The 24,784-nt window shown below is 39.7% G+C and overlaps 1 protein-coding gene across 4 annotated transcripts; it reads right to left on the reverse strand.

Annotated features, from left to right (window-relative positions):
• Positions 1–2,892: 2,892 nt before the first annotated feature.
• On the reverse strand, positions 2,893–16,426 carry ARRDC4 (arrestin domain containing 4). 4 transcript variants are annotated; one of them, XM_067695498.1, is made up of 8 exons: positions 15,986–16,426; positions 11,696–11,762; positions 11,301–11,448; positions 8,740–8,842; positions 7,481–7,737; positions 6,797–6,959; positions 6,033–6,187; positions 2,893–5,679 (listed from the first exon to the last, which is right to left on the reverse strand). In XM_067695498.1, exons 1-8 carry the CDS (start codon positions 16,272–16,274, stop codon positions 5,623–5,625), a joined length of 1,239 nt encoding a protein of 412 aa, XP_067551599.1. In that variant the 5' UTR covers positions 16,275–16,426; the 3' UTR covers positions 2,893–5,622. The 4 variants fall into 4 exon arrangements, with proteins under 4 accessions (XP_067551599.1, XP_067551609.1, XP_067551625.1 ...); XM_067695508.1 differs by having other exon boundaries at positions 16,268–16,421; XM_067695524.1 differs by lacking the exon at positions 15,986–16,426 and adding an exon at positions 13,894–15,829.
• Between the last annotated feature and the right edge of the window lie 8,358 nt (positions 16,427–24,784).

A 24,784-nucleotide genomic window follows, 5' to 3' on the forward strand; every position in this document is an offset into this window, starting at 1 on the left:
TTGAAATCCACCTCTGTAGAAGTATGTTCTCTTAAGAGATTTACAAGGAATCTTTTGAGTTCGTCCTCTCCTAAAGAAAATGAACTAGAGATTTTGCTTGGTATTATACTCCTCCTATATATACACATACATGTACTTATGTTTTAATTTACGCAAGAGAAAAAAATTGTAAAAGTGCTTAGGTTCCTAAGCTGTTTTTCCATAATCTTAACTCTCTTGAAACTATTAAAATTAATCTGCAGTGAAGCTCTCAGATAGTGAATATTCAGTATAGCTTCTTACATTTTCTCACATGGGCTCCTGGATCCTTCTGAATTATGCCAGGGACTATTATGGTTCAATAGTAGGGTTTTGCTTTCAACTTCCCGAACTGTAGTGACTCAGGGTGTGTTATGAAACATAGAATTGTTTAGTTGAAAGCTTCCTTAACCCTTATCTGTTTACTGCCCGCCAGTATATCAGCTACCAAAAAGGCTCACCCTTTGTCTTCTAGTAGTGGGATACTTGGTGATGGTAATGTGCCCTCTTTTGAGTTCCCAGATACATAAATATAACTTTTGATACCCATCTTGCCTGCAGAGGGAAGTTTCCAGGCAAGAAACTGTTCTGTGTGCGCGCACATGCGCACACCGTATTTTGAAGCTAATTAACTATAGATCATAAACCTTTATACTTTACTTGAATCAACTCAATAAACCAGTCCAGTCAAAACTGAATATCTGGAGTGAAAGCTAATACAGATAAGCTTTCATATACAGAATGCTTATCTCAGGGGCTCAGATGGATTTTGGCATCTAAAAGACAAAATAAAAAAACATGGACATCTTTGTTATTATAAGGAGTTCCTATATGTAAAGTTAGCATTTTGTTTTGGAACACTTTATGTCCTTTAGTCATTAAATAGATATGGCACTGGGGTCCCAGTGGGAAATGGCTATAGTACCAGGAAGTAACTTTTTAAAGAAAAAGTCTTCCCCTAGACAGTACAAGACTAGTAGAGAGGTATTAGGGAAATATTATTAAATGAGTAAACCGAGGGCAGCAAATGCCCTTGCATTTTTTTGTATTTATCTTCAAAGACTTCACGGACTTTGGCAAGCTGAAAATGACCCCTAAGTTTGTGGAAACCTGCATTTAAATATTTTCTACATAAAAGGTAGTTCTCAAATGTAAAAACAATATTTACAAAGGTATCATGTGCACGTGTTACATATTTTCTTTGAAAATTGCAAGAAGGCATTTTAAGTAATAGCCGATATATTTCTTTTGAAATGTTGCAGCTGAAACACAAAGGAAAAAACTATCAATATGTACAACTTGCATGGATCTTAATGGTGTTATGCAGTGTGAAAAAGGCAATTGCAAAAGGTACATACCTAATGATCCCATTTATCTAAGCATTCTCAAAATGAGAAGATTACAGAGATAGAGAACAGTTCAGGCAGGGGTTAGGGAAGGGGAGGGTGTGATTGCCTAGGGGTAGCCCAAGGGAGTTTCTTTGTGGTGATGGAACAGTTCTTTATCTTGATTGTGGTGGTGATGTGAACCTAGACATGTAATAAAATGCCATAGAATTATACAGGAAAACATGCAAGAGAACAATGAGTTTATTCAGAAACAGGTGAAATCCAAGGAAGGCTTGAACTCTAGTTAATTCTTACTGTGTCAGTGTCAATTTCCGGATATTGATAATGTGTTATAGTTATGGTTGGGGGAGACTGGGTGATGGGTACACAGGATCTCTCTGTACTGTTAATGCAACTTTTTTGTGATCCTATAATTATTTCAAATTATAAAGTTAGAAACAAATGCCTCTGCTGAAGAAAGGATTCTAGCTACCAATCAAACATACTTATGAAGCAATTTAGTCGATGACTGGCATCCTTTTAGGAGGCAGGGCTTTTAGATATAAATGCTGAAGACTCTTGATTTAGTATATGCTTAGTAGTATTCAGGTCTGCCAAGTCTTAAGGTGTGTAATTTAAAGCAATTCCTGTTTCCATAACTTCTATTAAAGTTGTAGAATCAGGAAATTTTAGAGTGAGCAGGAATCTTACAAAGAATGTAGGCCAAATTTTCAGGTTACACCTCTGGGTTTTGGTATCCCCATTTGTAATATAAGGGCTATGTCCCAGACTGCCATGTCCTGAAACTTTGCAATACAAACTACAGAAACTTTAATGGTAATCTTATAAATTTTGCTTCGATATTTACTGCATGAGACAAATATCTCGATTTATGTTGATTGCAAATGTGAATGCAGAAGAGACAATTATTTAACATCATCTCACACATTATAAAAACCTGGAGAGTAAATTACCTGGGTTTTTACCACTTAGCTAAGGTTTAAAATCTTCCAGGACAGAGGGTCAAGGCAGTTTCCCTGAGATGACATATTGTTACATATTCCCTGTACAAAATATATGACTTTTGTCCATTTGAGTATATGCGTGGAAAGGGGAGGCTTACGTACAGGTGTTTCGCGGTATGAGTCCACTAACTGCCCACCAGACCTACTAAATCAATCCTGGAAAGGTTCTGGTCAAACAAACATGAAAACTCAGAAAGCTTTAAAGAAGTGGTCATTATTATTTGAGAATAAATGGAGATAATGTTCTCTCAATGACCAATATAGCTTAAGCTTAATCATTCAACTACTCTTTTTCATAGAATGCTAAAAACCGATTACCTTTGGGGAAACTGAGGCCATCATAAAAACAGGCTCAGAATCCACCAGGGCTGTGCCTGGTCTGATGATATAGCACACATTTACAAAAGGATCTCAACAGCAGTAACATTTTGTCTCACGGTATTGACTTCCCTTAAGTCTGTAACAATTTAAGTCATAGTCTTACAAAAACAAAACAAAAACAAAACTAGCAACTCACAGCATCAGTGTAATCATTTTATTAACAAAAGGAACCCATGGGGTTCAGACAAGAGTACAAAATACAATCTCCCCACCCCACCCCCCGGGTTAAATTGTTACATTTTTATAATAAAAATAAAAAGCTTTCATAGTTAACTTATCAAAAACATAACCCCTGCCTATTGAGTTTATTGTGCAAAACAAAAACATGAAAGTAAAGTTCTGCCCATGGAAGAATTTTGTGTGCCAGAAGATGCACCTTCTCAATTTCAAAATTTTTGCATCAAAAAGAAAATTCTAAGGCCACAGTTTCTTTGCAAACTAAGCAAGAGGAGAATAAACAAGCAAATAGCAGCTAAATTTTTACCTTCATTCCCAAGTATTCTCTGTTCCAATGTAGAATCTTCTACCTTCATCAAATAATTTGATTATAGAAAGGTATGCAGTTTCAACCTACTGCTTAAGGTCAGACATACCAATATCAATTCAATAAGGCAAATCATACCTTTTAGCTATTCTCGTAAGTGCTAAAAAATCAGCTTTGTTTTAATTTGGTAGGTGCACTTCATTTCTTTAAAAAAGGTGACAAAACGATCCTACTGAAGGATTCCAGTAAGCAGCTGCTTTTCTACTTGCAGCCAGATAGATAATTAAACTTTCTCTTCCTCCATACCATTTTGTTTTGTTTCTTTTACTTTGTTTTGGTATCATGGAGATGGAAAATGTCTTGACAAAACATGTGAACTGCAACTCAGAGGTCAAGAAATAGCTGAAGGTGATCTTTTTTTAAAGTAAAAATAAAACTGTTTAGACAGCACATAGCTAACAAACACACAAAAACAAAGCAAAATAAAAGATCACCAAAAAACCAAAGCAGGGAAAAAAGATTTGTGACAATTTCAGTACCACAATTATTAGTAAAACAGTTTGTATTGTGATTTTCATTCAGTGGCTTAAAAGATGAAAGAACGGTTTAAGATGCTTATGTGATTACAGAGAAGAGAGGTATACCCAAGGGTGAAAAGCGTACATTTACCTAATGTTTGTATAAAAATCCCTGATCAAATGTCCAGCTAATTTTTACATACATAATTTAACCTTAAAACTTTTCTAACGGAATATACTGACTGAAAGAAAAGCTAATCGTTCAGCTGAATGAAGTACAGTATTCTGCATGGGAAGCACCAGGGTTTCCAGATCTAACCCTCAGGACATGGAGAAAACCAAAGTACTGGGCTGGTCCAAAATCTCTATCATGGGAACCCCTACCTCCCTTCTACTTAGTGTACAGAAATGCTCTCAGCTCACAAAACCAACAGATTAAAGTAAAAACAAGTGAACATGTGACTGTGGCTAGGAGGGGACAGAGGGACAGTAAAAACACTGCTCAGTCTTTTAGCAGCAACACAATCTTGTTGGTCTGAATATCCTGAGGTTAAAGGATAATAAAATATTGCACCAAAACAATAAAAAAAATCACAGTTTAAACAGAATTACTAAAGAACTGGAATAACAATGAACAACACAGTGACTGCCATCAGTAGACTTAAGTCTCTTAACAGAAATTAAGTTTATATGACTTTTCAAAAAAAGGGAAAATGGTATTTCTGCCTTGATTTTGCATTTATTTTGAAATACCCTTTGGTATACACATATTAACGTTCAACTGATGTTAACCTTATAGATTTTGCCCTTGGTCCAGTTTCAGGTTTAGGGATAGGAGAGATGAGATTGCTACTGCAAATGAGCAGAAACTCCAAGGAAGACTTCACCGGCCTGGAGTTTTAAAACATATCTGATTCTGATAACCCCACCAGAGGTAGGTAAAAAAGGCCTTTTTTCCCCCTGTGCAGTTATCAAGGCATCCTAAGGATGCAAGCTTTTTTTTCTTCTTTTTCTTTTTTTAACCCTGTCTTTTTCTAATATGCTCCTAGGTAAATAAGATATGAGGAAAATCAAACGTACTCTGCTGAAGTACTTAAAGGGGATAAAAAGTGCAACTTTCAACAAAATGTGTTTTCATATTGAAGTACACCTTTCCCCTTTCAACTGACAAGCCTTTCAAGGAAGGAACTCTTTCTTGGTTTCGTAATGCTGTATAGCCAACTTACAAACTACCTCTTAAACTACCATTAGAAGAGTGAAAACTGTATTACTTTATTAGAACCTCATAAGACCACGACCTCCGAAAAGGATTCTTTTAAGGACTTCAGTCCTATGGAATATGGTTAGAAATCATGAAGACCCTGACACCAGAGGGTCTCGCTTCATGTTTAATTTAGAGTGGGCCCCTTTCCTGTTCATGCACACCCTTGTGCTGATACGTTCTCCAAAATCAAGTCTCCTCCCAATGCGTCCATACTGCCTTAAAGCTGAGGATACATCTGTTCTACTTTGAGAAACCTTTGTAAAGATATGCTCGCATAGTGTTTTCACTGTTTACAGGCACCTTTCTCTTGGGTCAGCATAGGCACTCTTCACTTACTCTATCACCATCAGGACTTCCATTACATTCTGTGACTTTTCACATCTTTGTCCCATAGTTCTAAAGGGATACAAGACCACATCACAAACTTGTGCAACAATCCTGTTGGCCCACTGGAAAGTACATGCATTCTTTAATTTCTATCACCTTCAGTCTTGATGTCTATTTATGTTCTTAAGCTAATCTTCCCTCCCTCTTCCCCAAAAAGACAGGGGGAAAGAACCAACATTCTAATTTGGTGATGAACACAGTGATTTCTGAAATACGTTCAGAGAATGAAGGAAACAGGCTGGGTCTCTTCTACATCACTAGGATGTGGATCAACCTGCAAAAACGAGCAGACCAAGATTACTACTGCAGCATTCTTTAACGTGATTCTAGTATCTATTTCTAATTATATGGTCATAAGCCAAACTGCTTAAAGCCTGTTATTAAGAAGTCCCAGTAGGCCACTTAAGTTCTCTGTATTCCATGGCCTTAAAGGCAATCCATGGTACTCTACATGTATGCTACAGAGTACCAAGAAAACACCACAAAATGTGGTAAGTGGATCAGTGATAATCTATCACCATCGTAAAAATTTTTTTGTATGTATCCTCTACTAATTGAGAGTCAAAAACAGACACAGAGGATTATTTACAAACAGCACAACACAAGTCTAATTTTCTTTTGCTTTACCTCTGAATAAAGAGGCGGAGGCTGAAATCTGAATTCCTGAATGCAGGCAAACATAGGACAGCACGACTCCCCCTCACAGTTAGGGGGTTGAGGGTAAGGAGGAACGTGTCTAGAGAATTCTTCCTCCGACACCACGTCTGCGTAATTTGGTGGTGCTGAAACAAAAAAGGAGTTGGCTCTAAGAAATCCACGCAAAAACTAATTACATTACTCTCTTCTTCAGAAACAGAAACTCTCTTCTTCAAAAACACTCCTACAGGAACAAGAAACTTAGCTTAATTTGAAGATAAAACATTGGTATTTTTTCCTCTAAGCAGGAAGTTTTTGTGCCCATTACAACAAAAAAATATTCAGTAGATTCTGCTTTTATTAAAGTACTATTAACACTGATTTATATTCTCTTTGAGACGTGTGTGTTTTAGTCTAGGTTAAAAAAAATCATTGAAATGTGGCTACGGAAAACACCAACATAACACACTATACTCTTACTCTGATTATTTTCCATTCTTCTACTATTATAAATAGGAATCAGGAGATGTAGATTGTATTTCTGGATCTGCCATTAGGAGCTTTCTGTCTTGGATAAGCTAAACTCTCAAAGTCCCCTCTGGGAATAATGTTTGATGATTTTTAGTAATAAAAAGAGTAGTAAGAGTTGTAGTGGCAGCAGTAATTATCATTTGAGCATTTCCTATCTCATACTTCCTGTTCTTAAGTACTCTATGTGTAAAACTGCATTCTGAAAGAACCTCAGAACATTTTACCTTCAGGCTGTTCTGGCAGAGTCAGCGTCAACCAGCTCATATCCATAAAAAACTGGCTGGCAATGCTGGAGTTTCTGCTGCCAAAACCATTGTATGGAACCGTGCCAATCACTACGGGCAGCTCAAGCATCAATTTTTTAGCACCGGGAATGTGAATATACACCTAATATGCCAAAAAACAAAACAACAACAAAGAGAGAGAGAGAGAGAAAGGCACAAATATAAGTTAAACCTCATAGTAAATAACCCAATTATTTTTTCATAGAAAAAATGCTTTTGTTGTCTGCTACCACCCCCAACACAACTGTAAATTGTCCTGACGAATAAAATGAAGAACTAAATGAAGAGCCCACGAAATACAGTGAACGCTCTGTGATGGGGACGTGTGGCCTTAATACACTTCATTGTAAGTGAGCACAGCTTACACAGAACCATAGAAAGTTACTTATGTCTTCAATATAGCAGCCCTACTGCACCTTCATTCTTCCATGTTATTTAATTAAATACCTCAGGGGGATAGTTTTTGATTAAAAAACAAAGGCCAATCTTCACATATTCCACAATTTGTTGTAATGCTGACATAAAATGACATTTTCCTGGGTATTAAAGGTACATCTTCTCGGTAACATGGCACCAGGTATGGCTCCATGCTACGTCTTTAATTTCACCAAGCGCCATGCTCACAGCTAAGGAGTAGTCCACTCGGATGATGCAGCAGTCCAGGATGGACGGCGTCACAGGCGGGATCTTGAGGGTCTTCCCGTTCCAGGTGTCGGTGCTCCCGGAGGCGATGTGGTTCCCGCGCACGTGGGCCACCATGAGCCGCACGGTCTTCGTTTTCCCACTGGCCAGGTAAGTCTGCGTCTGGAAAATGGCAGCTTTGGGAACAATCAGACGAGAGGAACAATTCTCTATTTCTGCATAGATTGGAATAGCTTCTCCTAAAAAGAAAACAGAAACACCTTCAGAGACCCTAGAGGAAATTCTCTCCACAGTGGAACAAAGCTGTTACTGATGAAAGCTGAAATGTGGCAACGCTGCTTTAACAAGTTGAGAAGCCTCACGGAAAACTTACATTGCAAATCTGAGTCAGAGAAGTGAAAATTTATGGCAGTTTGTGGTAGATACTGTTTTCTAACTATCACATGATTCACTTTTCTAATGTAGCAATATTAGGCTACCAATTCTAAAGATCTGTAAATGACCAGTATCTATAAAAGTTAAGAGAAGACATACAAATAAATGATTCAGTACTACGTTAAGTACAGAAGATCACTAACATACTCATTAGTGCCTAACAAATTAAAATCTTCCCAACAGAAGAACAAAGTCTTCCCATTTTAGGAACTGATAAACACAAATAAAGCAATGGATGGAGTAGCCAAGTTTTACACCCACATTATACACCCACCATCATACTATTCTATTCCATATTCATTTCCAAGAAGCCAGAACCCTGGAGTGGGGGCCAAATCCACTGGATGGAATTGGGCCCTTCACAGATTGTTGTTCTGATATCAATCTGACTGTTAAGAGTGTCAATGCTCTACATTCTAGCCCCTCCCATATATTTGAATTTCCAGCATGGAGTCAGAATGCCTAACAGTATTTTCATATGACAACAGCTCTCTTCTGAGCAACACTGCTTGGAACATTTTTTTGCAACATTAAAATAAAATGCTGGCATTTTCCCACTCTACTGGTTTTAGTCTTTGCTATGAAAGTACCAGGACTAAAGTCAGAAATACCAGGATTATTGGGATCCGCTCATCTATTTACAAATATTTAAATATCAATTATTTATACCAGAACCAGACAACTGTATTATTCATGTTTTAAAATACTATATACTTGGTAAATTACAAAACACTATTAAAAATCACTTACAATTAGCTAATAAAATGAATGAATCTTGCATTTGGATTTTTAAACAGTTTGCTTACCATTACAGTATCCCTTTCTTTCAATTTTGGCACTCAGTGAGACTGGACCAGAAGTGAAAAACCAACAGCCAACCATTTTCTCTTGCGTTTTCAATACAGGGGTCTTGAAAAGTTCAAATAATAAAAATAATTAAACTGGTCTAGAAAACTCACAGAACTTAAAGTTATGTCATTTTTTATTAAACAGTTGTACAGCAATGTCTTCCAAAAAACAACAAATCAACCTTTCTTATCTTCCTGTGACAAACTAGGTACAATAGTTAAAGACAAAGCATTAAAAATCATTCCCTTTTCAGGAAAACTAAGGTGAATTTTCAGATTCAAATTAGGGTTACATCATTCTATTTTATCCTATGTTTTCATTGTGTTTCTGGGAAGTGATATACCATCCTTTAAAAAAGCAATCAAAAACTGCAGTAGAGGGCTTCCCTGGTGGCGCAGTAGTTGGGAGTCCGCCTGCCAATGCAGGGGACATGGGTTCGTGCCCCGGTCCGGGAGGATCCCACATGCCATGGAGTGGCTGGGCCCGTTAGCCATGGCCGCTGAGCCTGCGCGTCCGGAGCCTGTGCTCCGCAGTGGGAGAGGCCACAACAGTGAGAGGCCCACTTACCGCAAAACCAAAAAAAACAAAAAAAACAAAAAACAAAAAAAACTGCAGTAGAGGGCTTCCCTGGTGGGGCAGTGGTTGAGAGTCCACCCGCCGATGCAGGGGACACAGGTTCATGCCCCGGTCCGGGAAGATCCCACATGCCGTGGAGCAGCTGGGCCCGTGAGCCATGGCTGCTGAGCCTGCGCGTCTGGAGCCTGTGCTCCACAACGGGAGAGGCCACAACAGTGAGAGGCCCGTGTACCGCAAAAAAACACAAAACAAAAACAAAACCCAAAAAACTGTAGTAGTACCTATTAATATGACAGAACTACTTTTTTTTTTTAAAGACTTTATGTGTAGATCAGGAAAAGGAGAAATGGTATAAAAACCAATAATCAGAATGTTCTTTTTGTCTTGGCATTTAAAATGTGGAATAAGGAAACAGCCTTTTTTCCTTACTTCAAAATGATTAGGCAGAAATTTCAAGTGTCCTTAACTTAGAATGATTTTTGGGTTTTGTGTAACGGTAGTGCAATAACACACCTAGTGTAATGGATCTAAAGGGTTATTGAACTCACCACCCCACTTTCTATTCTACAGTAGCAAGATAAGCGATACAAGATGCTTATATAATACTGTTTATAAAACAGTATTATAAAATACTGTTTAAAATGCTCAGTTTACAAGACGCACAAACCAAAAGTTCACTGTAAAACCCAAAGCTGCAATATTTTTTTCAATTATAAAAGGATAGTAAAGGACAAATAGTATCTCTTTTTGCCAAAAAATAAAAAATCTTTAAATTATTTGCCACAATGGCCCCATAAATAGTTTAGAATTAGTTAACCACCCAATTCCAAGTAGTTTTTAGAAACACAAAGCAGTTATCAGCATCATTAATTTTCAAAATAGGTGCTGAGCAGGTGATAAGTCATAGTTATAAGCTGGGTCAGCTGGGTCTGGCTATTGTACGATTTTGGCCACAAGGGACCATGCAACTAGGCCATATCTGTTACATTTTTATAATCTAAAGGTGAACATCAGAGTAAATTCTATTTCACTTTCGTGTGGAAGTAGAGTTAAACAACTTTTAACTCCTGTTTCTTTTCCTGATCTTTAAAAACACTGGGTAGAAAGAGAAACCTCCAATATTAAAAATATATCTCTGTAACATCAGTATCATGATGGAAAGTTTAAATTATGAAGTAAAAAATCATTCATTCATATTTAAATGAAGAACCATTAGGTCCTAGTAGCTATCATGAAAGTACAAGGTATAATTTTATATTATTTTGATAATATGGGTTTAGATAAAAGAATCTAGCTCATTAACTCCCATCTTGCCTATTCTGTTGTTACTTATAGCCTAATCTTTCTTACCAGCCTACAGTATTTCTGGTGATTATTAGAAGTTCAATGCTTTAATGTGGCCAAATCTGTCATAAGGAAATGATAAGTGAAAGGGTCTCCAGAGCAGCTGCATGCACTTACTTAATGTTAGAAAATGACATGCAAAATGCAAGGAGACACAGCATAATGGCCTGAGCTTCAATAACAGGCTGGGAGTGATTAATACTCTTCCATAATTACTGTTCCTCAACCTGCTATTAGCGAAGAGTTTAGAATACCACAGCCCTGTGAATGTGGCTGCTCTGGGAAAAGTAACTACTCTGTGTGTGTGCATTATTATTATTAAGCCTTATTAATGCATTTTAAGCCCATGTAACTTTCTGGCAAAAGAAGCCCTGAACAACAGGGACACAATCAATAGTACTAACACACACAATTTGTAATTTGCCCAACTTAGAATCACATATTTATAGTGAATGCCTATGGGTTATAAGATTGTATCAGAAAGTGACAGGACAGGCTGCCACCAGACTTGCTAAATGTAGAGACCACAGTTGAAAGGAAGGAGGATGGAAGGGAAGGAGGAAAAGGGGAAGGAAGAAGAGAAGGAGGAAGAACTTACTAGTAATGCTGGTGTGTTGACATCGATGTGACTGATGACCTGGAGTTCCCGCTTAATGCTCTGATCAGGTGCCTGGGGTCGTTCCAAAACTGCTCTCACACAGTAGCGAATACTTCCATATTTCCCGGAGAATGAGGTTACCAAAGGTCTGAAATCAACCAAAGAGATGACTTTTTAACTTTGTTTTTCAGTTTAACGAAACTGGGAAAAGCCCTTAAAGTGTTGGGTGTTTTGTTTTGTTTTTTTTTTTTAAAAAAGGTGAGCGGGGTTAGGTCTACTCAGTGGTTATTCAGGATAAACATGCACACCTGAATGTCAGAAGGTACTTGGTGCCCATACAACTGGATAGACAGGTTGCAGGGAAAGGAAATCCTCAGTTACACAGTTTCACTTACTCAGATGGAAGTTGGAAGCTAAATGGAAATTCATGTTTTCCAGGCTGTAGTAAGAGGATGCCTTCACCTAAAAAAGAGAATACATTTTATTTTTACTAAGGTTCATATTACATCAAGAATTTACACAATGTAAATCATAGTTTTTTTTAAAAGGTTTTCCTAGCTATATATAACACTGAATATACATCAAAAAGTACATTAAACTGAGATTTAGAGAATTAAATTTTGAATCAACTTTTACCAAGTTTAATCAATTTCAAACCACATATATATGTATATACATATGTATCTTCTATCTGCAAATAGACCAATTACACAAGTAATTACCATAAAATGCCAGAGCTCCCATATACATATATATGTGTATACAACCATATACACATACATACCTACATATACATAAACATTTATTTCCCCCACTTGTATACTAGCATGAGTATACTAATGTTAGTATATTATTATATTAACATGAGGTACCAATATTAAACTGGACCTAAAATTAATCTAGAAAAAAATAGATCTATTTATTTTGGGTATACCACAAAAATCAGACTAAATATTTTTTGGGCAGAGATGGAAAAGGAGAGGAAAAATTTACTTGGAATATTATGAATACTGAATACTAAATAGCCAAACCAACAGAACAAATTATTAGGCAGGAGTCATTACTGATTAATAGGGGATGTTGTTTAACTTGGGATATGGAGTGGGCCTGGCCAAGCATGGCCACGACTCCTTCCTCCTGCTCTGGGGTCAGCCAGCACCATTTCATTTCACGCAGAGGCTTATCCTTGACTGTGAGAAGGCCAGTAGGCAGCGTGTGGATGGACCTAGCAAAGCCAGAGGCAGTGCTGGAGCCCTGATGAGTGCAGAGACTGTATCGTTCAGATCTGAAGCCAACTCCAGGGCTATCAGTGTTGGTTGGGTGGCTCCCCAGAGATACTTACAAATGTTCCCTTCATTTTATGTGCATAGATTCAAGTTTAGAACTAAATTCCCTCATCAAGGGTGGGATGATTAATATGAAGAAAGTGCAGAACAGACTGAGAACTTTCTCTGAGATATGCCTGGTCAGTAGATATGAAATGGAGATTTCTACTGTAACCATTCATTAAAAAAAATTTAAAGGCCAGAAATCACGAGTGAAATGGGATAATTTTTCATTTAAATACTAGAGTTCTAAGACCATCATCAACTCAGTTAACATTTCAACCTTATACTTTTAGGAAACAGGAATGCATTACTGGCCCATTAAGTTTCCTGAATCTATCTCCAATTTTCAATGTGTAATATATTAGAAAAAAAAAAACCTTACAAGTATTTTCCACTTAAGATCATTCAAATAGAAATACTCAAAAGGGGGGTGACTTGGAAGCTAAGTGAATAAGTCAAAGGGACATGAGACCATGTTAAATGACAGTGACAGAGTCCCAGAGCTCAGGTGTGTCCAGAGCCGCCCTATAAGTCCCAGCAGTGCTACAGCACTGGAATCAGGGAAGCCTCTCCATTTTATAGCTATCAGGTACTAGGCTCAAGGAATCCCAACACTCCTTAGAGCTGGGCTAAAGTTCTAATTTGTAATCATTAGATTACTGAATATGACAAAGTACTTGAAATGTTTAAAAATGTGGATTTCATTTATGTCCAAAATTTACAGTGCTTAAATGTCAAGCACAAAGCTGATACGAAATGGATACAAACCTAAATAACTTCAATCCCCAAATAGACCTTGGGAGGAAAGGAGGCTATAGACACTTGTACACAAGTAATGACCCTAGCATGCTGGAGTCCATGGCAGTGGCGGGGGCATCTTGAGGACCACTTCTGCTGTTGAAGTAAGAGTTGGCATGGAAACAAGTGAGAAGGGGTTTAGATGAAGGGAAGGGAATGAGGCAGAGCATGACAGGCAAGTGTGAAGAACAGAGTTGCACAGGACATTGGAAGAGGTTGAGAGAGAGATGAAGTTCCCTCTTCAGAGAAAAAACAAATCAACATAGGAACTAGAACATTTAAAATGAGACTTTCAACTACCTCAAAACATAAACAGGAAAAATTTTTGAGAAAGTTGATAAACCTGGGTTATAGTATTTGGAAACAAATCTTTGCTTGCTTGCTTTCTCTTATTTATTAATTTTTAATTAAGTAGGTCCACAAGCTGAATCATGTGCCCATTTCTGCTTCTGCTCATAGTTTATTACCTTTGTCTTACGCAATGAGAACTACAATGTCACAAGATGTTTCATTCGCTAATGGTCCTTCAGCCCAAACTCGTAATTCAGAGCACTGGTGAGCGTGGGAGCTAGAAGACCATCACAGAGGCAGACTGGGGCTCAGGAAGGATGAGGAACACGCACAAGGTCATACTCCTGGTGTGCGACCAAGAAGTGAAACCAACTCTCTGATGTGTCTTGTCTTTCTACCATAATTATTGAATAAAAATATGAAGAAAATCAATCACCATGAAAGCAAGTAGTTAGATTAACAATGCTGAAAAATTATCCAGTAGATTTTTTGAAAATAGATCCCACAGCCATACTTCCTGAATATCTGGATTTCTAAAAATCTCTTCAGGTGGCTGAAATTCAGCTAGGTTTTGGAATTAGATGAACCTAAGAGTCCACAACTATGTAAAGTTGCTAGCCTCTTCCAAGCTACAGATATTAGGAATGATTCTTTTTCTCAATGAAATCAACTAAAACAGACTATGATTTTACTTTTTGCAAAGGTTTGTTTTGGTACATTCTAAAACAAGCTAAGATTTTCAGGTTGTCTAGGGTTAGCCATTCTATTCCATTAGAATGACAAGACGAAACCTGACTTGTGAATCAAACACTATTCGATAGCCCAGATTTTACCAAAGCGGTTTTTTTACTTCGAATCCCAGGTCCAACTGCTATTTATCTTACATCTATTTACTGAGTAGTTATGGGCACAGAAATACAGAATCCAAAGTCCTGGACAAAAAAACAATTTACTTCCCTTTTCCATTGCCCTTGACTCCAGTCAGCCATCTTGAAAATCTGTGTTGTCTGTTACCTTGGGGTAGGCATGTATAGGTTGATTCTGGAAACCATATTGATGAAAGGGCATAAGGCAGCTAAGAACTGTCACCTAACATACTATACTTGTTAATCCAAAAGAGGGCTTTGGTTCATACATGTTCTCCTCACCACAGTTTTTGGGATTACTCGATTCTCACATACCTTGAGGATTTAACTGTGAATAGTCTACTTCTCCACAGCAGGACATGGAAAAACTGCACTTACTACTGATTTTTGTATAATACATAGCAAGGGTTAAACACTGATACACCGTATTTTATTCTTCAAGGGCCGAGAGTCTATACCATTATTTATTTTACAGATAAATGCTGAAGCTGATGAGGCAGAAAAGTAAAATAGTTTAAAGTAGCTCCTACCAACTGAAAGAAGACTAAGACTCACCGTTCCTAGTATTTTTTTGCACCTAATATTGATAGAATACCCATGTAGTGAGTTTCCACATGGGCACTTTTAATAGTGTAAAAGCCTACACTATTAACTGGACTTCACAAGAAGGGTCATCAATCTTCCAGAAACTCTTACAGTGCCCAGATCCCACTGTCACTAAAGGTCTATGGGGGTGGGCCAGGGGAGGGAGGAAGAGAATGCAAAGGAAACAAAAAGAAGCGAAAAATAAATACAAAGAAAGTAAGACAGACGTAGAACTCTTAAGTTACCCCACTCCCCAAAGGAGAGAAACCAAGTATGATGATCAAGTCAAAAAGCACTTCCTTTGAACTCGTAACGCTCAGGAACTACTTCCCTCTTCCTAAGACTGAGGTTTTGCTAACTCATCACGAACCAAGAACTAGCATCTAGAGACGGGGCGGGGGAGATGGGGCCCCCATAAACTGGGCACCCGAGAATGGAACCTCGTAAACTCTGGTTCCGCCCTCCACTCCTCAGACCACAAGAGAAGGAACCTAAATCCCCAGATCCTCGATTCCTGACTGCCCATCACAGGTTCCCATGGCAACGGCTCACTCCCAGAGCTGTCCTAGATGGTCCTGGGACCGTGGCGGCAGTCAGACCCCAGCGAGCCAGGGGCGGGGCGCCAGCAGAAGTGAGCACCATCTCCCCGGTGCTGTGAGATGGGGGGCGCAGGCATTGTTGCCCGCCCGTCAAGGCGACCAAACTGAAGCCGGCTACCCCGTGGGCGGACCCCCCCGCCCACCCAGCCGGTGGGCATCCGCCGGCTTGCCCTCTCCCAGTCCCGCCAGCCCCTCTCCGGGCCGTGGCCCGCGCTCACCGGCCGGGGGCTCGCGCAGGCTCAGGCGCACGTTCAAGTACTCCACCTCCGAGGCGGCTGCCGGGGCAGTGGCGCCGGCGCTCGGGCCCCAGGCGGCGGTGGCGCGACCCTGGGCCTCCAGGCGCAGCGCCCGGAGGGTCACCGGCTCTGCAGCCTCCAGCAACACATGCCCTGCCACCGTATCGCCGCTCGAGTAGCAGCCCTTGCGCTCGTCCTCGAACACCAGACCTAGACTCTTCACGCGGCCCTCGGAGCCCACCACCGCCGCGGACCCCGCCTCACCGCCCATCCTACCGGCCGACGCGGCCGCACCAAGGACGTCGGCAGCGGCCCGGAGCCGGCGTCGCAAGCAGAGCGGCGCCGCTGTCACGGGCGCCAGCTCACGCCGAGGGCCCGCGCGGCCGCTTTGCGGTGCCCGGTGGAGCCCCGGTGCGCCCTAGGGCCTGTCGCTTTAACAAACCCAGGTGGGAATGGAAAAGGGCCGGAACAACCCACCCCCGGCGCGCGCCCATAGGCTGGCTGTGAGCCGCGCGGCGTGCTGATTGGTTATAAATGGCTACTGAGTCATTTCATTGGCGCCGCCGCGCACGGGCTGGCGCAGGAAGGTAGTGCGTGATCAGGGAGTGGTGACCAATCAGAGTTCGCGGGTGTACACGTGTACAGTCCGTTTATTGGCTGGGGCAAGGCACAGTCCTGGGGCACTGACCAATAGTGAGGCGGTGCGCCCATGTGGACAGATAGTGGGGAACAATATTGGTTAGGGAGGGGGCGGAACCGGGAATCTCAGGCTCGCGGCGTGCCAGCCGTTCCTATGGTTACAAACGGAGGCGGGGTTTCTAGCAGCTTGGGAATTGTTTGCGGGAGTCAGGGGGCTTCACACTAGAATGTGAGGTTGTGGCTGCGACCAGCTTGTGTTTATGATTACATCTGCAATACTCGAGAGGAAGTAGATACCCTGGAAAAAGGAATTTAGCAGTATTTCCTTGTGAGATTTGGGGGCCGACCGCCTCGGAACTTTAATGGACAACTTGGCATGTACTAACATCCAGGTTCCTGAGCCCCGCCTCTCTCGGGTTTCAGAGTTCGCAGCCTAAGAAAGAGCTGTAGAAGGGAAGAATGAAGGCTGTGGTTCTCAACCTGGAACAACCCTAAGGAGTTCTGCTGCCCGCTCGTCTTGCAACCTCTTTAAACTGAGAATGGCTGGAATGGTCATTCTTCCTGCTCTAAATAAGGTCATCAGTCTCGTTTCTAAACAACATCTGCCACCCAAGTTTCTTCCCCACCCAAAAGGAGTTCCTGACCTCGGTGTCACAGTCCACGAAAATTTCCAGTTGCCTTGTTCTCCATGCCCACAGCTCCTGTCGCCTGTCCTCGGTTTCATTTTCTTCTTTAATCCTTCATTCCTTTTCTATTCTAATTTTTTGTTTTTATCATCTAACATCGCTGCCACTATCTAGCCATCGTATTCTAACCCTTATAAATTCTTCCCTTATAAAAATACCAAGGTTGTGAGCTATCACGGATTGATCAATGTCATATCGAGATTTAAAAATCTTTCCTGAGGTAGTTGTTTCTTTTATTTTTTAAAATAATTCCAAACAAAAGGTTGCTTTTCTGCTCTGAGTTTAGAGTATTAACGTGGAAATTTAATAAGGCTTTTCAAGTCCAACTTTTTCTTACCACTCCCTAAAGAAAGTGGAAAAGGCCAGAAATCTCGCTCTGCATAAATTTCCGAAATAGCTGCTATTCTGTTTTTCACTTTATCTAGACTAGCCCCCAATATGCTCTTACTCTGCCACTGTTCTTTATGTCACAACCTGACCATGTATACTTATTTGCATATAGTCCTCTCCCCCACTTGAAACACAGAACTTTTTCTCATTATTGTTGTCCCTCTAGTACTGAACTCAGAGTTTAGCACACAATTAGCTGAAGTACTTGGTAAGAGTTTGTTGGCTGATTGAATCTATGAGTCCCAACCTGTGCAGTATTATTGGTTCTGAAATGAATCCTCTAGAGGCAGATGTTCTTCTCCATCCAAATGAAGTGGCTGGGAAAGGGGGTAGGACAATGGCCCTAATAGTGCCCAGAAGGCAGAATTGCCCAGATGGCGTTCGGTGCTGAGAACGACCAGACTATCTGCTCATTTATCAGTTAATGTTATTCTGACCATAGGTAGCAGAATGCATGACCAACAGGGGCTTAAACGATAAGAATATTTCTTGTTTACTTAATAAGAAGCCCAGTAGTAGGCACTCTTAGGGATGATTCCCAGACTCCCTTTATTTTTCTCTTCTGCCACACTCAGCACTTTTCCTGGTGCCATTGGTTACCACAGCTCTAAGTATCTCATTCTCATGTAACAGAATTCAAAAATTAAAGCAAGGGAAAAAACCCACCAAAAAGGGGGATTTTTTTCTTCTCCTACTCTCTCCTCTCAGAAGGAAAATATATTTCCTAGATGCCCCCTACAAACTTCTTATGTGATGTGGCCAAAACTGTCACACGTGCACCAGTAGGTCATTAACTGGCAAAAAGAAGTAAAATTTTTACAATTCATTCAGACAAGTGATTTTTTTCCTCTGGAGGCTGAACAAAATCAGAGCTCTGTTAACAAGGAAGAGGACAAATGGCTGTTGAGTGGTTAACCTGGGGCCGTTGGACTGGCTTACATGGGCCTGGACATGTTTGCTATAGAGCAGAGCTGCCTCAGCCAAACCTTAAAAAAGGAGGATATTTAAACAAACAAAAAATATTGTACAACTAGGCAGAATGTAGTTTATAGTGACCCACCTGGTTCACAGATAAAATTCCATTTTTATTGTGCATATATTATTGTGACTATTTAAGTTCCGCTAACATTAATATAGCAGCATATAGCATTTTAAAAAGTCCAATCTGACAGTCTCTGTCTTTTAACTTTGTGTGTTTAGGCCATTTACATATAATGCAATCATTGATATGGTTGGTTTTAGGTGTATTATTTTATTATTTGCTTGGTTTGTGGATGTGGTGTTTGTTTCTCTATTCCACCTTTCCTGCCTTCTTTTCGATTGTTTGCATATCTTTTAGTAATCTGTTTAAATGTATCCACTGATTTTGAGCTATATCGCTTTGTAGTTTTGTTTTCTTTTAAGCACTTGCCCTAGGGGTCAATATCCCTCTTTATGCCATAATTGGCATGTATATTACATCCACATGTATTGACAACCCCACCAGACAATGTACATTCTTGCCTCAGGTAGTTATATGTATTTTATTTTATTATTATTATTATTTATTTATTTATTTTTGGCTGTGTTGGGTCTTTGTTGCTGCACGTGTGCTTTCTTTAGTTGCAGCGAGCGGGGGCTACTCTTTGTTGGGGTGTGCGGACTTCTCATTGCTGTGCCTTCTCTTGCTGCGGAGCATGGGCTCTAGGCTCACAGCCTTCAGTAGTTGTGGCTTGTGGGCTCTAGAGCGCAGGCTCAGTAGTTGTGTATGGGCTTAGTTGCTCCGCAGCATGTGGGATCTTCCCAGACCAGGGCTTGAACCCGTGTCCCCTGCATTGACAGGCAGATTCTTAACTGCTTCACCACCAGGGAAGCCCAGTTATATGTATTTTAAAGAATCTAAGAGAAGGTAGTCTATTATAATTATCCAGATATTTATCATTTCTGTTGCTCTTTCTTTATTCTGAAGTTCCAAGTTCCCTCAGGGAATATTTCAGGTTGAAGGATGCCCTTTAGTATTTTAGAGAAGGCCTGCTGCAGTGAATTCCCTTAGTTTTTCTTTGAGAAAGTTTTATTTTGATATCATTATTGAAGGATATATATGCTGAATATGGACCTTTGGGCTGGCAGTTCTTTTCTTTCCCTTTTTTTTTCCTTTTTTACATTGTCATATACTTTATTTTTACTAAAATAATAAGAGCATTTTAAAAATTCAAATATAGCTGGTTTACAATGTTATATTAGTTTTAGGTGTACAGCATCGTGTTCTTTCTTTTAGTACTTTATGGATGTTATTCCATTGCCTTCTGATAACCTTGGTTTCTAATGAAAAACCAAACAGTCCTTCAAACTGTTATTTCCATATTCATAAACATAAAGGGAATCTTCTTCTGTCTGCTTTCCAGATTTTTTCTTTATCTTTAGTTGTCAGCAGTTTGACTATAATGTGGATGGGTTTGGTTTCCTTTCAGTTTATTTTGTTTGGGGTTCTTACCAATATGTATGTATATGTCTTTCACCAAATTTATGTTTTCTTTGATAATGTCTTCACTTTTTTTCTGCACCCATCTCTTTTCTCACCTCCTTTTGGGACTTAAATATCATGAATATTAGATCTTTTTGATATTGTCCCACAGGACCTCGAGACTGATTTTTTTCAATCTTTTTTCTTTCTGTTATAGAAATTGGATACATTCTATTGATCTGTTTGCCAGTTCACTGACCTTTTCTTCTATCACCTTCATTGTGTTATTGAGATCATCCAGTGACTTTTTAATTTAATATATTGTATTTTTTAGTTCTAAAATACTCACTTTAAAAATAGTTTTTATTCCCTTGCTAAGAACATCTTTTTGTACATTTCAAGAACGTCTACCTTTATCTCATTGAGCATGACGATAATAGTTGTTTAAAGATCTTGGAAAAAATTTCTATATCAGGGTAATCTTCAGCTTGAAATCTGATTGTCTTCTCCCTTGAGAAGTTACATTTTCCTTTTTTTTTTGTATGTTGAATAATTTTAGATTATACCATAGACATTTTGACTCTTACAAGACTCTGAGTCCTGTTAAAATCCTCTGCAGAATGCCAGCTATTTTATTTTGACAGGCAGTGAACCTGGGAATGTTCACTGTTCAGACTGTTCTGAACCCTCCTTCTGTGGGCAGAGGTTCCAATGGCAGTTCAGTTCTTACAGGCTTTGCTCTCCTGCTATGGGTCTTTACCCCAGGTGAGCAGCTCAGAGTGAGCCTGGGACTATATCAGTTCATACACAGAATTAGGGGATACTTTTCCATATTTCTTTCCTCTTCATTATTTCCCTCATTCCCTGTAGCTCCCCAGGGCCCCTTCCTCCAACCCACTGGGTAGAAATTTGTTGTTCTTCTAGGGATTATAGCTACAAGTGCTGCTGCTACTGGGGTTACTCTCAAGGCAAAACAGTGAGGAAAAAGAGAGAAGAAAATGGGGATCTTCACACTCCCGGCCATAGGGTCATCTTTTCCCATTTCCTCCAGCCAGATAGACAAGTATTCTCCTTGGGTTTTAGGTTCCTGTGCCACCAGGGACTCCTCTGTGGAGCTCTAGGACCAGAGCCACCCTTAGGGAAGGGCCAGGAGGAAAAAAAAGAGAAAGAAAATCCCAAATCGATGTGAATCCATACTGATACAGTAAATGATTACATAAATTAAAAAATGGAGGAGAAGAGCCAACTCTTCCTTACAGAAGAATTCCCAATTATTGATGTAGATTCTCTTCTCTCTCCCGTTGAGTGTGCACTAGACTTAGTCACTTGTTTGCAACCCAGCAAACATATTTTAGCCAGGTTAACATCACCAGTCATTAGTTATGTTGACAGCAGTTACCCCTGATAGGATAGCTTGAAAAGGACACTTCACCTCTTTGATATTCTTCCCTAAAACCCATAACTCCAGTCTAAGCATGAGCAAAGCATCCAGCAAGCCCAAATTGAAGGACATTCTACAAAACACCTGATGGGTGTACCTCAAAACTCTCAAGGCCATGAAAGCAAGGAAAGACAGAGAAACTCACAGACCAGAGAAGACCAAGGAGACATGATGACTGGATGTAATATGGTGTCCTGGATTGGATCCTAGGACAGTAAAAGGATGTTAGTTGAAAAACTAGTGAATCTAAATAAAGTCTGAAGTTTAGTAATATATTGGTTTCTTAGTTTTCAAAAATGGAACATATTAATATGAGATGTTAACAGTTGGGGAGACGGGGTAAGGGGGGCTCAGGAACTCAATTCTATCTTTGCAGGTTTTCTATAAACCTAAAGTTATTCCACAGTGAAAGTTTACTCGAAACAGCAACAACAACAACAACAGGGATTTTCCCCGTACTTTCCTGCTTATAGGAACACCTTTTCTTGGTTCTCTGACTAAATGATAAGGGTTCTTTCTGATTTTTTGCTGCCTGTGTCTCCTTTTGTAGTTCCACCCTGGGACCACCCTTAGTTTCAGGTCAGGAGATAAAATAAAACCCTCTGTAAAGCTCACTTGGTTTGCTTTTTTTCTTTTTTAAAATATTTATTAATTTATTTGGCTGCTCTGGGTCTTAGTTGCTGCATGCTGGATCTTCATTGCCGTGTGAGGGATTTTTAGTTGTGGCATGTGGGTTCTTTAGTTGCAGCATGCGGGATCTAGTTCCCTGACCAGGGATCAAACCCGGGCCCCCTGCACTGGAATCTCAGAGTCTTAACCACTGGACAACCAGCAAAGTCCTAATATGGTTTGCTTTTTAAGTTTTGATTTCCCTCCCTAAGCTACTTGCAGTTATTGGTGCTCAGATAATTGCTGTTATTATTATTGTTGTTGTTATTTTAATCATCATCTGAGTTTTAATTGTAGTCACTGGGAGAAAGGTTATAGTATGTTGACTCCATGTTGCTCAGAATTTATCTTTCCTGATCCTTCAGGTCTTATAAAGGTAGTTGAATCACTGCATAAGTACCAACTCTCATTCATTCTTGTATAGTGCACACATTCATCTTGTTTTTGCCTAGACATTTTTATCTTGTAAATTCAGTTTATGCTCATTCATACCTGGATCTTAATTTGGGGGTTGCACTGGTACGGTTGCTGACATTTGAAATGTGTTTGCTTTCTGAATTCCTGTTTGACAGTTGGAAATAAAGTGTACAAAGCAAAGATCTCTAGGAAGTGGGAGAAAGACCTAACTTTTATTGCACACCCAGTGAACGCCAGTCTAGATGCTCAGTGTACGCGGTCCCATTCAGCCTCACAATAACCTGGTGAAGGGGCATCTTGGGATAAGGTCCAAATTTACAGATCAGGAGTCTGAGGTTCAGAAAGATGGAGTAGCTTGCTTTATTCCACAGCCAGCAGGTGGCAGGGCCAAGGTCAGACCCAAGGCCTTCCATCTTCATTAAACTGCCTTCAGTGTAAGTTAAGGAGAAAAGAGTAAGGAAGGAATAGAAGAAGGATGGAAAAGAAAGGAGGAAGGAAAGAATTTTGATAAGTAATGAGATCAGCTGTTGACCACTGGTAGGGTATGGGTTCCCTACCATCACGGTATATGCACAGTTTACGCTGCTGTGCTCCTCTCTGAGTTAGTGATGCTCTTTAGGACACAGTTAACACCGTTCTGGAGCACGCTTTCCATCCACAGGCCTAAATTGACCCTCTGCTTTCTTCCAAAAATGATTTGTGGCAGCAGCAGAGGAAATAACTGAAATGAGCTTTTTTTACTTAAAGAAAAGTTGGAAGGGAGAAAGCATATGAGGGAAAAAGGCAACTAAGAACAGGGAAACAAAAGAAAACAAAACACAACTCAATAAAGAAATACTGCCAACAAGTTTTATTTGATTCTCCGTTTTGATGGAGAGACAGGAGCCAATATAAGGGCACAAGGACTCTTTTGCTAAAGGTATCTTATTCTGAACAGCAGAAAGGTCCTGCCTTCTTGCATGGTTTATGCACACCTAATGTAGTTGTATTGTGATGACAACAGAAGAGGCAGAGCCAGGAAAGTGTTTCCTGCTGATGAACTAATAGTAGATTACATTCCATTACTAAAACTGAACAGGTAGATGTGAAATCAAGACATGTGAGATAAGTAACCATTAATGGTCTTAGATAAATATAATTAGGTCTGTATTGAATGCAGACTCGATGGGAAAAGCTTATCTGTGACCAAACATCATTCGTTCTACATGATTGCCCACTACTCTCCCTTTTCTCCACAGGGTCTGCTCCGATGGAGATGGCCACGTGATAACTGACTCTATTATTGATTTCACAAAACACCTCCTTGCAAATATTTGATGGCTCAGGAAGAATTCTAATTAAATTAAATAATAAAATTATCATAAAAGCAATGTAAATTCTAACAACTTTTAAAAATCACTTTATGAACTGAGTCCATAGAATCAAGACTGTTTTCCAATGGACTTACGCCAAGAGCATGTGAATGGGGGTAAGTCCCATGCCCCTGTTCTGGTTGCATTCAGACCCTTCCACTGCCAGAAACTTTCTCCCTGGTCTGAAGCCATACCCACTGTTGTCAGCTTAGTATGTACATTTGCAAGCATATGTGCATTAGTTTTATGTGTTTGTCTTACACACACATACATAAAATTATCTTATGGGTGCTACACCTTGTTTTTCTTCAAAGTATCCTGGAGCTGGTTTTATCAGTACATAAAGGTCTGCCTTTATGTAACATAGGATTCCATTTCGTGACTGCGCCATTGTTTGTATAATCATAGCCCCACTAATAGGCATTTAGGTAGTTTTAGATTTGGGGTTATTAATAATAATAGTGCTGAACATCTTGTGTAAGTCTCTTTGTATATATGTGTAATTATTTCCCCTAGGATAGAAACCTTACAGTGTAATTGCTGGGTCAAAGGATGTGTCATTTTTAATGTAAATAGATACTGCCAAAATGTCCTCCAAAAAAATTATATCCTCTTAAGGAGTGCATGGCATCATTTTTTATCTTGCCAACACTGGACATAACCAGTCTGATATATTTGCCGATCAGATGGGTGAAACATGGTATTTCACTGGGGATTAAATTTACCTTTTTATGAGTATGAGTG

Source organism: Pseudorca crassidens, chromosome 1, assembly GCF_039906515.1.
Source record: "Pseudorca crassidens isolate mPseCra1 chromosome 1, mPseCra1.hap1, whole genome shotgun sequence".
NCBI lineage: Eukaryota > Metazoa > Chordata > Mammalia > Artiodactyla > Delphinidae > Pseudorca > Pseudorca crassidens.

Coding starts and splice junctions, on each gene's coding strand:
- ARRDC4 (XM_067695498.1), bottom strand. CDS start 16,274: ATGGGCGGTGAGGCGGGGTCCGCGGCGGTGGTGGGCTCCGAGGGCCGC. Junction 7,738..8,739: donor AAGAAAGGGATACTGTAATG/GTAAGCAAACTG, acceptor TTTTCTTTTTAG/GAGAAGCTATTCCAATCTAT. Junction 6,188..6,796: donor TCTGCCAGAACAGCCTGAAG/GTAAAATGTTCT, acceptor TTTTTGTTTCAG/CACCACCAAATTACGCAGAC.